The following is a 17,688-nucleotide window of genomic DNA, read 5'->3' as shown; positions in this document are numbered from 1 at the left end:
ACTAATACTGAAAACTTATAGTAGTTACTTTATAATACTAATATTACAAATATATAATAAATAAATATAATAATATTATTATATTGTATAGTATAAACATTCACATTCATGAGTCGTTTGTAAAGTTTTGTAAAGATATTTTTTTCGTTTGTAAAAAATTCGTTTTACTAAAAAATTAAAAACAAAAAAAAATTGCTGGCAAGCTTACCATGTATCAGGTAAGTTTTCTTGAAATATATATTTATTTACTCATTTTTAAAAATACATATTTATAATAAATGTGTTTGAGTCGACAATTTAGTACAATGTAAAGTTTAGTGGTATGTCTTACAACTTAACTAATGATATTCATTATTTGTTGAAATTTTATAATTTTTTTAACTATTTAAATGAACTGTATGAATTATAATTTATCAAATGTAAATTTAACATATTACATAATACTGGTAAGTATATAAAAAAATAACAATTCAATTTTAAACGTATATCATTGTGGCATACAGTCCAAACAACATAATATTATACTTTTTTTTATTCCTCAGATTATGAAAGTTTAAAAAAAAACTATTAAAATATTGCTATAGTTAAATGAATTTTAAAACTACGTTGTGAACTACGTTATTTTAAACTTGAAATAAATATGTTTTAGTTAGTCACTTATACGTGCAAGTTTGCTGAATTTTTTAATCCTAATAACTTAATTATTGTGTTTTTTTATTACTATTAATATGTTTACATAATATTATAATATGCTTGATTATTTTCTCATGATTAAATAAGATAAAATTAGTTTCGAATTGTGTATTGATTTGATTTTGTCGGGAATCCCGTCTTTTAACGTTGGCAACATTAATTGTTATTGTTATTGTTTATATGACATGGCCGGTGGTGTCGCATGCAGTGATATGGCCTGCGTAATATTATTATCTCAATACTTGCATTACACATTAATCCTTTAGTGTGTTAATAATTGTTTTACTCGCGTAATATAATTAATTTATTATATATATTATTTTACAATATAATAATTTGCATACCTACACATTTCTTAATTCATTATGCCGAAAAAAGGTGCATTATCCCATGAACGTATAATCGAAGGAGCTAAATTATTTAAAGATCATTTAATACAGGATTATGGTTTTGGAAATAGTAAGTTACAAAGATCAATCATGAATAATAATTAGAACTTTGATAAATAAGTACAATATAATAATAAAATATATTATTTTTCATTGAAATACATACGGTGTATAATACTCGTTTTATATTACAAATTTTATGTATACTTGTAATTGTTAAAAAAATGCTAGAGTAATTTTAAACTATATTTTTATATTTTTTAGTTTATACTGTATTAGGAAGACATTTGGTATCTCTGTTTTACAACTTTTTTAAACTTTACCATAACCTTTTTATTGTATTTTAATTTTAAAGCAGATTATAAGTATTTCAAAATTTAAAATAGTTGGTAAAATCTTCTACCATGAGTAGCATACTTTATTATTATAATAAAATAATAAAAAGACTATGATATCCACTAAATCAGGGATTCTCAAACTTTTATGAACACTGTACCCCTTTTTACCAATACATTTTTTTGGTATCCCTTTTTAGTTATACTGTACTAAAATATACATAATACAATTTAAAGACTTACATACATTTTCATTGCATTCAATAGTTTGTTGGCCAGGCTCGTACCCTATTATTTAGTGACTAAATAATAATCTTATCTTTATGTAGGACATCACAGCACTAAAAATGAATTTGCTTTCATTTAAAGTACCTATGTCATTATCTAAGAAACATGTTGTGAGTCTCACAATTAAACACTAATTATTCAATATGATACAGGCGTTTGAAAATATGTTATTGATGTCAGTCAGAGCCGCTGCGTTTGTTTTACGTGCAAAAGTTTCAGGATCAACACAACGATTTCAATCGTTAATAAATATATTATTTTAGATTCTGAACGAAGTGATGAATGTATTGATTTTACAATGATGTGTGGTTTTTTTTTTTGTGTCCGTGTACATCATAACTAGTCGAAATAATGCTTCGATTTCAAACTTTGGGGGTGGTTTCCGATGTAAAATTGAAGATCCTTGGTTAGGTTTTCCATAAGTTTTCCTTCAAGTAGCTATAGAGAAAACTCGAAGCATCATTATAGGAAAAATTTTAAGTGCGTTTGAATTTTAAATTTGTACGAAATAGCGTAACGATAACGATTTATCCTGAAACGATTTTAAATATTTGTTATTATTCAAAAAGTATAAGTCGTAGATACTTGAAAGTTTTATCAGTTATTTAGATTGGCATTTTCTTTAAATGATTTAATTTTTAAAATATTTTGACTTTTTTTAAGATAATTATAGACGACTGAAATTTTCAATTTGTCTGAACATTTTTTTTTGAAGTGTCGATAAAATTTTTTTGGCCGTATCAAAGTATTTGAAAATTTTATACAGAGTTCCTCATAAGTTATTCTTATAGTGAATAAAAAATTATAAGAATACATTGGCACAATGTTTTTTTATTAGCATTTGAAGTTCAAATATTGACAAAAATTCGTCAAAACCATGAATATTTTTTTTTTGTGTTTGTCATTACGTTTTGGGGTAGTAAAAATGCTTTGACTTTTAACTTCAGTACCTTATTAAATCAGAAAGTGAATCTAGTTGATACTTTGGGGTATCAAAAATAAAAAATTCTTAATATTTTTTAAATAATCGGGATAAACAAACTAAAAATTAACGGAAAAACAGGAAATTTTACGTACAATCAGTTTTCGACAAAATCAATTTTGATTTTTATGTAAGTTTAAAACGATGGACCATTGATACATGAAATTTTCACCGAATGTTTATATAAGTACCTATGTTCTATCCACCATGAAATTTTTTAAAAAATTTGACTTAAATTGAACTATTCATAGGTATATGCAATTTTCAATCATTAATTGTTTTTTTTTTAAATTAAAATCGATAAAAATTTATTTTTTAGGTAGAAAATCTTGAAAATTTAATACAAGGCTCTTAACATATTATTACAATAGCAGTTGAAAAATAAAATAAATTCATAGTTACAATTTTTATTTATAAGCATTCAAAGTTTGAATTTTGACAAAATACGTAAAAATCACAAAAATTCACAAATTATTTTAAGTTAGAAATTAATAAAAAATTTTCTTTTTTAAACTAAGATTTAAAAATTTAATATAAGATTCCTTACAAGTTTTTCAATCTTTATCACAAAAAACATGTCCACCGGAAATGCAAATAATAATATTACTATATTGTATAGTATAAACATTCACATTTTACCAGTGTTTTGTTTTTTATTGGTATAGCTTTCATTGTTAAGTCATCATAAAGCTCCCATGAACCGTTAGATCTCTTGCAGTATGCTGTATAATGTCCAATCTCACTTAAGTCCCCACCAGTAAATGAACAAACTCCTCTTAGTTCATAGACCGTGTTTTGTATTGTTAATACTGATGGTATTTCACTCAATTTTATAATTTGTGATGTTGGTCCATTTAAACCTAAAAATGTTTGACAAAACATGATTTTTTATTTAATTATTTAGTCAATATTTTTTTAGTATTAATTTCTATAGAAACATGTTAATAAAATAATATGATATCAGTTGATATCAATTTTATTTTACAATTTTAAACCTAAAAAATATTTTTTAAACTAATAGAACTGTACCTTCGCCGTTGTGTAAGACATCTATGAATATATGTTTATTGGATAGTGATGGTGCAATTGTTTTTATATTCTCACATTCTTTGTTGTATATTTGTTATATTTATTTGTTGTATTTCTTTTTTAATAGTATTATTGTGGCATATATTTATAGTTTTTTGCAATCTTTCATTTATACATTTAACTAGATTTTCAAAGTTACCATTATACATATATGTATGACGTTTAGCAGTACTGATTATTTTTTTCGGTACATGTATTAGGTACATATAGTTTGGTCATAAATTGTTGGGAGTTCAGGAATCATACAAGTCAGTAAATTGGTAAACGTTGTGTCACATTTATACATTATTTGACCGTATTTTAAAGGTGTTTGTACCGGAGCCTATGTCTCAATAATAATTTTAGCTCTCTTTCTGTATGTATCTACCGAAATACCAGTAGATAGAACAGTTTTCGTAAATGTTATAAAGGAATTACCGGAGAATTGGTCAATACGCTTTAAATAATTATTACTATCACACATAGCAGCCATAAAAAGAGATACTGCCGTATCAAAAGCACATGTATTGTGAGAATAATTTTTCCATATCCTTTTAAGTTTAATGCCTTGAGATCTTCAGTTATTGAACCATTTTTTGATAATGGTAGTACTTATTATTATTATTTATATTTAAATTTAAATGTTTAAGATGTGAATTTGGTGTTAAGTATGATTTTGTTTGTTTGTGTTTTTTTCGTTTCCATTTTTCTGTAGCTGTGTCTTCATCATTTTTATCAATTAAATGTTTCTGATAGAAAATTTTAAATTGTCCGCTATCTTGTTCATCAGCACTATTTTTTTTTTTTAATTAATCGGATGTTCCTGTATGTATAGCTCATCACTACGTTGTGTCAGTTTATTATTTTGAAAACATATTCTGAATTCAAGGATTGGTTGCTGTTACTTCCGTCTGAATAATCTGTTGAAGAAATATTATTAATATTCAATTCTTTTTATTTAGTACAGCAAAAAATTCATCGATGGTCTGTTTGGAAGTTGAGGATTTGTCACTGTTTCCTTCGAGTAAATTATTATTTTCTTCATTATTGACAATTTCTTTATGGTTTGGAGGAACAACATAATCATTACATACTTCAATTGTGTCACTGTCAATGTGATGAAAGGTACAATCATATATACCATAAACTGGTTTAGGAAATGTGCACACGCTATTAACCATTGGATAATTATCTGCAAAATTATTATCTATGGGATTCTCAGAGATCGGAGATGTACATTTTTCATTATCATACAACAACGAACTACCTTTTAAAGACGTTAGTCTGCGTTCAATAAATGTTTCTAAAGTTGTCGGAAGATCTATATCTTTGAAAATTACATTTTTAAGTTTATGAAAAGTTGACTCTACAGCAGCTGACGACTTTGTTAAAGAGCCATAACCAAATATTGGAATCATTACCCCAGATCAAAGTGGTAGCATTTTGATTTCTTTTTTTATTAGTGGAATAATTGAGGGTAAATACAATGGATTTAAATCAGATCCTTCTTCCTTCTACCTAGGAATTAAACGAATTTTTAACAAAATGAGAAACATCTATTCTTTAATAACATTTTGGTATCTAAAAGCATGGCGAGAATTATTTTCTAAAATAAGTAATGAACAAACATTAATATAGTCATTAAGTGAAGAATATTGAGTAAAACTATGAACGAATACTGATAACAATGCAAGAGACATATTATCACAAGTTTCCTTGGAAGGTGGGATACCACTTTTTAACCATCTTGAGAGCCAATTATAAATAGCGATGTTATCATGTCTTTCTGATATCATATACTACAAGCTGTAAATGTGTGATTTCTATCATCATCATAAACTACCGCATCATACAGGTATAACGTTAACGTTTGAGTTTTAATAAGACCAAGTTTGGAAAACTTTTTTATAACGGTCCTGGTAGCATCAATAATCAATGATGGATATGAAGTATATGAATATACTTTTAGAGTATGTTCTATATAAATGAATTAGCTCTGGTCTATAAAAATGAATGAAGAACGGATCAAGTCCAATATCATGAATACAATCTTTGTATTGGATTTTCACTTTTAGCGATTTCCTTATTTTGGTGTAACTCTAAAACAAATGACCACAGATACTTGAAATTTTCACTGAATGTTTATATAGACATTTTATATATTTGATAAAATTTTAAAATATTTAGATTTGTTTTGAGCTGTTTACTGACATTTTAATTTTTCAACTTTTTTAGTTTTTTTTTTTCTATAAATATCGATAAAAAATTATTTGTTCGGTAGAAAAGCTTGAAAATGTAATTCAAGGCTTCTAACACATTGTAATAATAGCAGTTAAAAAATATTAAAAATACGTAGGCACGATTTTTTTTATAAGCCTTTAAAATTCAAATTTTGACTAAATACCTACGTAAAAATTACGGCAATGTTCAAATTATCTTAGATAGAAATTCATAAAAGTATTTCTTTTTAATTATAAGATTTGAAAATTTAATGCAAGGCTCCTAACATATTTTTACAATAGCAGTTGGAAAATAAAAGGAATACATACTCACAATTTTTTTTTAAGTATTCTAAGTTTGAGTTTTGACAACGTATTATTCGAAAATCACGAAAATTCACAAATTATTTTAAGCTAGAAATTCATAAAAAATTGTCTTTTTAAATCTAAGATTTGAAAATTTAATTCAAGATTCCTTACAAGTTTGTCAATCTTTATCGCAAATAAAAAGTCTACCGGAAATTCAAATTAAATTTGTAAGAGCATTTGAAATTTAAATTTTTATAACATTGGATTTTCACTGGATTTCACATTTAGTAATTTTCTTATTTTGGCGTAACTCTAAAAGTCTAAAACAATTGACCGCAGATACTTGAAATTTTCACTGAATGTTTATATAGACATTTTATATATTTGATAAAATTTTAAAATATTTAGATTTGTTTTGAGCTGTTTACTGACATTTTAATTTTTCAACTTTTTTAGTTTTTTTTTTTCTATAAATATCGATAAAAAATTATTTGTTCGGTAGAAAAGCTTGAAAATGTAATTCAAGGCTTCTAACACATTGTAATAATAGCAGTTAAAAAATATTAAAAATACGTAGGCACGATTTTTTTTTATAAGCCTTTAAAATTCAAATTTTGACTAAATACCTACGTAAAAATTACGGCAATGTTCAAATTATCTTAGATAGAAATTCATAAAAGTATTTCTTTTTAATTATAAGATTTGAAAATTTAATGCAAGGCTCCTAACATATTTTTACAATAGCAGTTGGAAAATAAAAGGAATACATACTCACAATTTTTTTTTAAGTATTCTAAGTTTGAGTTTTGACAACGTATTATTCGAAAATCACGAAAATTCACAAATTATTTTAAGCTAGAAATTCATAAAAAATTGTCTTTTTAAATCTAAGATTTGAAAATTTAATTCAAGATTCCTTACAAGTTTGTCAATCTTTATCGCAAATAAAAAGTCTACCGGAAATTCAAATTAAATTTGTAAAAGCATTTGAAATTTAAATTTTTATAACATTGGATTTTCACTGGATTTCACATTTAGTAATTTTCTTATTTTGGCGTAACTCTAAAAGTCTAAAACAATTGACCGCAGATACTTGAAATTTTCACTGAATGTTTATATAGGCATTTTCTTATTTGATAACATTTTCAAAATATTTAGATTTGTTTGGAGCTGTTTACTGACATTTTAATTTTTCAACTTTTTTAGTTTTTTTTTTCTATAAATATCGATAAAAATTTATTTGTTCGGTAGAAAAGCTTGAAAATTTAATACAAGGCTTCTAACACATTTTAACAATAGCAGTTGAAAAATAAAATAAATTTATAGTCATAATTTTTTTTTTACAAGGATTCAAAGTTTGAATTTTGACAACATACGTAAAAATCACGAAAATTCATAAATTATTTTATGCTAGATATTCATAAAAAATGTTCCTTTTATATCTAAGATTTGAAAATTGAATACATGGCTCCTATCATATTTTTACAATAGAAATTGAAAAATAAAAGAAATGCGTAGTCACAATTTTATTTTACAAGCATTCAAAGTTTGAATTTTGACTAAATACGTAAAAATTACGGCAATGTTCAAATTATTTTATGCTAGAAATTCATAAAAAAATTTTATTTTAAATCTAAGATTTTATTTTTCATAATCTATAATATATCCTAGACAGATAAACCGTCTTCGCTCAGAATCGTTTTTCGTATACAATGATATAATATCATTGGATTCAAATTTAATTCCATCCATTACAGTAACCTTTTCCTAGCAACGATTTTTAATTTTTTTTTTGGCTGCAATAAGAACAACTCATAAGGAACCTTGTATTAAATTTTCAAGTTATTTTGGTCATCCAACATTTTTAACTGACACTTTAAAAAAAAATTCTCATAAAAATCGAAAATTTCAGTGGTCCATAAATAACTCAAAAAAGTCAAAAATTTGTAAAAATTAAACTATATATGGATAACACTAACATAAACATTTGGTGAAAATTTCAAGTATTTACAGTGATTAGTTTTTGAATTACAACTATAAAAAAAAATCGATTTGGTCGAAAACTGGTTTTGCGTAAAAATTCCCGTTTTTCTGTCATTTTTTTTTTTGTTTTTCTCGATTTTTTTGAAAACTAGGAAAATGTTTACTTTGACCTCTATATTGCACCAAGAATATTCACTTTGCCATCGGAAACCACCCCCAAAGTTTGAATTTGAAGCATTATTTCGACTAGTAATGCTATACACAGACACAAAAAAAACACATCATTGTAAAATCAATACATTCATCATCACTTCGTTCAGAATCTAAAATCTTGTTAAATTAATATACGGAACGCGTAAAAAACGAGTATCTCAATTAATTTTAATTGATAAATTTTGTTTTCTGTATAACTGCATGTGAAGATTGGTCATGGGACTATAAAAATATTTTTCTCCGATATTTCCATTTATGTGGCAATGCGCATAATTAAAAAAAAAATTAAAATACAAAATTCTCACCTTGGGTCCCATTTTTGATTTTTCACACCACCCGCCGTTTAAACACAAAACATTGGCACAACTCCAGTCCACGGTACTCGGACCACGATCGGTTACTTGTACCGCGAAGCTGGTGAAGTTGTAATCGAAGTCTCCACAGACTTTTCGTCGTATACCGCGGTAAACGACGTACCGGCGTCTCGGCCTGTGGTGACAGATTGTCGATACATAATAGGCGATCTAGAGACCTTTGCGAAGGTAGTGGTGGTGGTGGTGGTAGTGGTTGTTTTATCCTCAGAGACGGTCGTTGCGTCTGTCAGTAGCTGTTGTGGTCGACCTCCAATTGGTCGTGTTCGTGGGTGCATCGTGTTCATAATGGTTGGTAGCTCCCAAGGTTAATATAAATAGAAGGTTCGCTTATCGGGCTAATATATTGTTATTGGTTGAATTGCGTGTGACGTCAAAATAGCACACATTTTTTTATCTTATATCCTCGATTATATAAAACTTGGGGTCCCAAACTCCCGAGTCGGGGTTTTTAGTTGTTACTTCATTTGTTATGTTTAAAACACTACCTATCTTGTAAATAATTTATTTTTAACATGTTTAATAAATTTGAAACATATTTTGTTTTAAATGTTTTGTTAATTGTTCAAACGAATAAAACATGTTTAAAACAATGTAAAATCAAGTGAATATTGTATTATTTTTTTTAAATATTCTGTTTAAAACTCAAACAATTTGTTTGAAAAACAGTTTAAAACCAAAAATTGAAACAAAACTACAGTAGGTACAAAGAAATAACAAAACAACTCCACAAATTATTAGATTTTTTTTTATTGCTTTTTCATTAATTTTCAGAATATTTTTGCATAACCTAACCTAACCTTTTTGCATACTTTTTAATAATTTCCATATCGATGAATTTTTATGCCCGACTAAATGACTGAACATATTATTCCATCCTTCACACACGTTATTAGTTCTATTACTATCTAATAAGGTACATTGCTGCACATTCCACGTTGGAGGAGGGAATTGAGAAGGAAGTCGATGAAACCGAATACTTAAATCGTAATCAGTTCCTATTCGACGCAAAGGACCACTTACATAAAATAAACTGATTCAAAATAATTTACTAAGTCCTCCGTGCCTGGAGGAACAATAGTTTTGGGCGCACACTAGTTGCCTCCCGAAGTCAAAAAGGCCCATATTTTTATACGAATTGCCTTCCGACATACCCTAAATGTTATCATAAACGAAAAGGGTCTAGTAATAGTTGCCTCCTATTAGTCAAATAATAATTAATATATGAGTGGTTCCAAACATTTTTAAACATCATGTAGCAGTAGAAAAATAACTGTAATTTCAAAGTCGTAATTTATGACTTTTGTTATAAAATATTACTTTCGTATTTGATATAGATACGATTATATTAAAATAATTTTCATTGACACCCAAATAAAAAAGCTGAGTGAAAAAAAAATATCAAATTTTGAGTACCTACAAATATTGGCTAAAAAATACAAGCCTAAGCAATGTTATAAATAATTGACCATTATATACAATATACATGTTATATTAAATTATTATTACCATACATTTATGTTATTGATTAATAATAGGTACTACTTCTTATTTTGTTTGACTTATTGATTTATTATTTTTATAGTTGTGTAATTTTTTTATAAATAATGAGTAATAAATAATTTTTTTTTAAATGTCGTATCCCAGACAGCAAATGTTTGTCTAAAATTACTATTATAACATTATTCTCCGAAGTGCCTTCACTGGTTGGTTTTTCCCTCAAGAAACTCAAGCTAATATAAATATATATAATTTTAAAAAATAACATCAGTTATGCTTATTGTACTTTTTTTTATGTACAGATTGTATAAAATCTAGATTAAAAAAAATAAATAAATAAATAACATTATTCTATATATTATACCTAAGGCTGATGTTTTTTAACTGCACTATATATTTTTAATTAGTAGTAAAATATGTTTTATTGGTATTGATTATTTTTATATTATCATTGTTTTTACCGAGTCTGATATTTATAATAATTAATAAACATTACCTATTTATGTGGAACTGTTTAGTGAAGTTTATGAACTACTAGTTGGGAGGCAACTAGTGTCAAAATTTTTGGGAGGCAATTCGTATATAATTATGAACTACCTGGTCATTGGAGGCAACTAGTGTAAATTGACGTTTTTATTTACGATAAGGGCGGGAGGCAATTCGTATATTTTGGGAGGCAACTAGTATGCGCCGATAGTTTTAATATAATCCATTCCTGACGTGATTTTTTTTTATGGGCCTTAATGAGAAGAACTTGTTGAAAGTCATAAATACTAATTACTTGAATTATTAATTTCAATAAAAAAAATTATATGGTATTTTATTTAATTTCAGTATTATAACAATACCAAAATCTTCAAAATCACATTCCTTGTAATATACTAATTACTAATATAATATTTTAATTTATTGACGTTTAAGGTTAATTTAATATATACGATGGGACATATTTTATTATCTATTTTATATTTTAAATTAATAAATACAAATCTTCTGTTATTGATATAAATAAATACAAAATAATAAATTAAATAATATATTCCAGTATGGCTGAATTTAATATTTAAAACTTTGTACTATTATGACGTCATTTTATTATCTACCCCGCACCTGTTATTTATTCCCCATCAATACACGATCAAATCTTCTATTTATATTAACCTTGGGTAGCTCCGACGTTGTCAGTGGTCGCGGTGTCAGGGCCACTGATCCCGTCGGTTGACGATGTCCGACCGATGGCCGTGTAACAATTATATGTTACATGATGCCCAAGTATATGTATATGTACTACATGTCTACACACTTAATATTATGTATAATCAACTGCTGACCAATACAATAATATTAACACACACTCATGATTGTAAGGCCTATGGCCAATACACAATACCAATGCCAATACCATGTATGAAATAAGTTAGTTCGCTGTGTACCTTAGACTAGGGATCAAAATTTCCGTAAAAAAAAGGTTTTCCGAAAAAAACCTGAAAAAAACCGGGTTTTTTTCGGAAAAAATCGAGAAAAATTGGTAATATTTAAAATTTCCAGAAAAAATGATTTTCCGAAAAAAACCTGAAAAAAACCCGGTTTTTTCGGAAAAATTGAGAAAAATTGGTAATATTTAAAATTTCCAGAATATTTTATCTGGATTATTAATAGTAAAATATTTTTTCTCTTAATAATTGAAAAGAATAAAGATAATTCTCAATTGATAATGCATTAATTCATCACAATGGATGAATTTGAGGATTCTATAGGTACTTTAAGGTTATATTAAAATATTATATCTTTTATTTATTATCATTAGGTAAGTAATACTAAGTTATAAGTTATATTACAACTATTTATTCGTAATAAACTAATAACATATTCTCAAAACTTTTGAGTTCAATATAAAAAAATAAAAAATGTCCTGAATAAATTAAATTAACAACATTGTTCATAGTTTGAATTAGTTTTTATTTTTTAAAATAATAACACTCACTTTGTGTAAACTCAGTCTTCAATCTTAAGAGTTAAGTACATAATATAAAATATTAAAACATTTAATAGGTAATAACTAATAACTAATTAACAGGAAATAATAACTTGGAAAATTAAAAATTATCAACAAAACATTTATCAAATTTAATAACTCAAGTGACAACCGAATGTCCAAATATAATAAGTAAAAGAAGTTATGCGGCGTTTAGAATTACATTATAAAGGATTAAGATATATAATGGAGTTAAAAGAGAAAATTTAATAGTTTACAATGTTTTGACATTTAAGAACTAGATACTAGACTATATAGTTTATCAACAGAATCAGTTGATTCACTTGATTCTAATGAACAATCAGTTGAATAATCTACGTCTTCTTCGTTTTCTTTCTCAACAATTGGAGTTAACATTGACTTATGAATTTTTTTCTTGGTCTGAACTCTCTGACTAATATTCAAATTAGTTCTTATGGCTACTAATTTTTCTACCCTACCTGATAGAAGTTTGTTTCTCAACTTTGTATGGATCAAACCAAAACTCGACCAATTTCGTTCACAGGCAGCTGATGAACAAGGTACACTTAACAATCTTGATGCAATTGGACAGAGTGGTTCATTTGACGCGATCCCTTGCCACCATATTGCTGGAGGACAAGTCAAGTTAATATTATTAATTAATCCAAAAAAACCAGTATTTGTACGATATTCAGCCAAACAACTTAAAATTTTTCCATGGTCAATTTTTAACCAATCTGCAATACAAATTATAACGTTAATTGCTTCTGACACTTCTACAGCAGTTAAATTTTTTCCTTTATATCTTGGGTCAATTAGATTTGCTGCACAGTGTATTGGATATATGCAAAAAGCTTTACGGCTTTTAAATACAGTTTTAATTGTTTTAATCTCAACAGAATTTAAACATCACATTCTAAATGTTCAAATAATTGACTCTCAATTTTTGTAAAAATTTCATGTGCATCAGAAAGTCTAGTTTCGTCTGATTCCGCAGTTGTAATTCCAACTGATATGGGTGACAAAATTGACAAAATCGAATCTACTTGTGGCCAAAATAAATCATCATCTAGGATACATTGTTTCACTTCTTTATCTATAGTTCTTTCTAATCCAACTGCTACACTTGTTTCTTTAAGAGCTTGCTGATTTTTTTTCACACTTTCCATCATTAAAATACCACCAGCCCATCTAGTGTTACTAGGTAACTTTAATGTTGTTACTGAAGTGTTACCGTAGATTTTTTTTGAATGTTTTTAAATGTACTATGTAAAATGTGAGTATTTTTGAAATTCTTTACTATTTGTTTAACTTGTAAAAGTAGCTTACTTATAGTAGGAATAGCACATAAGTCCTTAAATAGCAAATTTAAACCATGCGCCAAGCAACCAACTGAATATATGTGTTTATATTTTTCGATTTCCTTTAATTTTGCCCATGCTCCTTTCATTGCTGCTGCATTGTCAGTACATATAAGAAAGAATTTTTCTTGTCCAACTTCATCAAGAACATTTGCAATTTGTGTTTTAATATATTCAGATGTCTCTCTTTCTTGGCCTGGTATTATGCTCTTATAGAACACAGGTTCAGGTGTAGTAATAACAAAATTAATTACACCGTCTCCTGTTATGTTTGTCCACCCGTCAGTAAGTAATGCTAGACATGTCGCTTTATTAATTTTATTATTCACATAATCCATTACTCTCTTATACTCAGAATTTAACAAAGAGTTACTTAGCTTGTATGGAGACGGAACTACAAATTTTGGCCTAATACTCTGGAAAAAAGTTTTCCAATATGGTGTTTCAAAAGCAGATAAAGCCATACCTGAATGGTATACAGCTTTAGCCATATTTATTTCCAATTCACTTTGTTCTTCTACTGTAATTCAATCGAAAAATGAAGTTATCTTTTGTGTCTTAAATTTCACAGATGGTCCTTGAAGTTCTGATTGAATTACATCAAAGTTTGATGTAGAAGCCACAATATGAAATGAATGGTTTGTGTTTTTATCCTAAAACATAAATAAAAGTAAATAAAGAATAATATTATAATACATTTCACTATTTTAGATTAACTTTGACCTTGTTTACAAAAAATAATATAAAAAAAAAACAATTTTAATAAGTACTAAGGTATTCCTAATAATATGCTTTCTAGTAATTATAATAAATTACCAATGATTTACTTATCATTGGAAAATAGTTAAACAATTGTGTTTAATAAATTATTTTTAATTACTAATTAATGTCCATTAATTATAACACTAAATGTTTATAGTTTTACACCTATTGCTGGATTATTTTCACTTTTAACAGTTTTAACTTTTAAGAGATAATTGATAATCTTGTTAATTGAATTGTAGCCATTACTCATCAAAATGTATAAAATGTGTGAATAAAAAAATGTTATTGACATTAACAAATAAAATCAAAAATGATTAAATTGTTTTAGTTATATTGTTATCAATTGTATGAACCTAGAGGAATACTTACAGTTGTTGTTGTCTCTAACATTTGAACTTCATCAGGTGTATCCGTATCATTTGTATACCTTACTGATTCTGATAAATTATTTCTCTTAGCAGACTGAGGTAATTTTCAGATATTTTCTGCTTAATATCTAGTGGACATTTTTTGCATTGAAAAGAAATATGTTGTTTCATCCTAGTGGCATTAGAAAACTTGTACTCAAATGCACAAAATTTACATTTCACCGATTTATTTTCATGTTTGTCAAACAAATCCCAAATTGAACACAATGGTCTCATTTTAAATGTTTAGGGAAACTGAAAAACCTCCTGAAAACAGATATTGATTAACTAATTTGAAATTTTATTACCTATAATTAATAGGTACCTATATCATATACATTAGGTTAGGTAATTCTAGTTTCAACATTAGCATAATGTATTTATGAATAGTGAGCACAGACCATAGTAAATACTAAATAGTAAAATAGTACAATCACAAAAAATTTAAATATCAATAGGTAAAAAAAACACAAATGTCAAATACTGTATTACCTAATTATAAATATTAGTAATATTACATTATTACTTACCTATTTTATAAAGAATTGATATTCTAAAGCCGCGGTAATAGCATAGCAATAAATAAAAGTAATGACTTAACCACTTTACATTAACAAAATTAAACAAATATTAAGTATTGAGTTGTAGGTAATAACACTAATAACACTAATAACTAATAAGTAACGATGTTTTTGTTTTTACTTTCTAAGACTGACTAAGACCGTGGTTTCTATTGATTCTAAGTTTCTTATCAAATCTAAATCAGTGTTGTATTTATTTTTATTTTAGTTACACAACGCGACGGTCGACGTCAATAATTATTGTTTATACTTTATTATATTTATTATACTACAATAGTGCAATACTACTATTCAGTCGAATAGTACCAACTACCAATTACCAAATAACAATATTGTCAAATTGTATGGATGATAAGTGATAACTTTACTGTTGCCTGTATCCCACCAATGTCTTCAATTTTAATCTTACGTCACTAATTGTTACGTATTTCAGTATATTTTTTATTGTTTAATGTTTATATTAAAAATATAAAAATAATAATAAATACGTTCTAACTTCTAGTTCTAATGATGATGGTCAAGGTCTAACACTCTAACATTATTTGGAAAATTACAGACTTCAAAGATTATGACATAAATACTAAAATACATATAATGGGTAATGTGGGTAATGTTATTTTTAGAACAATCAACAAATATCCAATAATATAGTACCACAGATTATATGAAAACAGATAGTGCACTTCCTATAACGCAATGCAAAAAATGAATACGGTGTTCTAATTGGTTTCCGCCCAAATCAGTGTTACCACAAATGCCAATGCTAATTTATTTGATATACATTCATACAATATTTTTGAAATTTGGATAACTTACTCACGTTTTATACGTAGGTATTACAGTTTTTGTCATAAGTTCTTCCAAACCAAAAGATGTTATTCCTGATTTCACCAAAATCTTTTTGTTTGTTGTGTAATCTTTTTGCGTTATTACACACCGAATGAACAAAAAATGTATTCAAAAAATCAATTTTGAGTCATTTCGATACACTAATGTTTGAAATTACTTTATTATTAGGTTTTACGTGGTTTATAAACAATAACATTAAAAGTAAATACGATAGGTAAATTCTGATTCCACCAAAATGTTGAGTAAACATTTCCATAAAATTTCTTTGGAAAAAACACCAAATTAAGCATGTAAAAACATATATTTTTTTATAAAAGATTACAATAATATAAAAAATACATAGTTAATTAAAATATAATACATAATAATAATATAAGCTTAAAATATAACCTTACAATAAAAGATGTTGAGTGGTGTTACGACCTGCCTCTGAATGTCGTGGATATCCCTAACCGTCTGGCGACTCCGTCATACGAGGGGTCCCAGAAAGACTGAGTATTCCAATACATGATTCTTATGCAGTATTAATTTAAAACTTACGAAAATGTGTCATTGCACAACCTTATGTATAGGTAATTTTTAGTACGGACAGTATGGGTCCGTAACAGTAGCTGAACAATCCATATGCATCTCTCAGCCGTGTAGCAGCAGCATAAAAGCATAAGCAAAAGCAAAACCAAATTAGAAGTTTCCATTTAGTATAAAATATATTAATTTAAATAACAAAAAGTCTTACCACTAAATATTGTTGGTACAGCATTCATTGTAAGACGGTTCTTATTCCTGGGATTTAAAAACATATGGTCTTCAAAATGAACACCACATACTCTATAACTCTTTTGTAAAGAAGCAGGATCTTTTCCTAACAAATGTAATGTTTGACATTTTTCCATCCATTGTTTACACCTATAATAGAATATAATAAAATAGTAACACAACAAATCATAAGATATACAGATTAAAATTATATAATAAACCTAAATACTCACCTCGATAAGTCACTTGGGAATCTAAAATAGCTAATGTCTGTGGTTTTTGACATTTTATTATTGCAAAATTTAACTGCACAAGAAGTCATTTTGAAAAAACTGAGATTTTTAAAACACGAGTGTTCAATGAAAAATTAAAAAATTTGTTTGAGGTTTTGTATGTTTTGATTTTATGGATATCACTATATCAGTATATCACCATCAAGTGTGCCACCAGTATACGGTATAATTCAAATATTTTAAGTCCGCTAAAATAGTCACATTGATTTCGGCGGAGACCTTGGCGGTGATCTTATCAACCATTTTTTGTTTACATCGAAGTGCACTATCTGTTTTCATATAATCTGTGATAGTACAGTAATTTATGATAACCGATCGTACGCACTACGT

At 26.8% G+C, this 17,688-nt stretch overlaps 2 protein-coding genes across 2 annotated transcripts; both read right to left on the bottom strand.

The window, feature by feature from the left end:
• Nucleotides 1–12,616: 12,616 nt before the first annotated feature.
• Nucleotides 12,617–14,198, bottom strand: LOC149062934 (uncharacterized). The gene is made up of 3 exons (XM_089215449.1): nt 13,676–14,198; nt 13,260–13,568; nt 12,617–13,170 (listed from the first exon to the last, which is right to left on the bottom strand). Exons 1-3 carry the CDS (start codon nt 14,196–14,198, stop codon nt 12,617–12,619), a joined length of 1,386 nt encoding a protein of 461 aa, XP_089071575.1.
• Nucleotides 14,199–16,591: 2,393 nt separating this feature from the next.
• LOC149062933 (52 kDa repressor of the inhibitor of the protein kinase-like) lies at nt 16,592–17,483 on the bottom strand. The gene is made up of 2 exons (XM_089217806.1): nt 17,299–17,483; nt 16,592–17,215 (listed from the first exon to the last, which is right to left on the bottom strand). The coding sequence occupies exons 1-2, from the start codon at nt 17,385–17,387 to the stop codon at nt 17,020–17,022; spliced, it is 285 nt and encodes a 94-aa protein (XP_089073932.1). The 5' UTR covers nt 17,388–17,483; the 3' UTR covers nt 16,592–17,019.
• Between the last annotated feature and the right edge of the window lie 205 nt (nt 17,484–17,688).

The sequence above is a fragment of the Diuraphis noxia genome, unplaced genomic scaffold, assembly GCF_037042655.1.
Source record: "Diuraphis noxia isolate RWA-SAM2 unplaced genomic scaffold, SU_Dnox_SAM2 contig0001, whole genome shotgun sequence".
Taxonomy (NCBI): domain Eukaryota; kingdom Metazoa; phylum Arthropoda; class Insecta; order Hemiptera; family Aphididae; genus Diuraphis; species Diuraphis noxia.
Note: the sequence above shows the minus strand (reverse complement) of the source record. Positions and strands in the feature narration are given on the sequence as shown.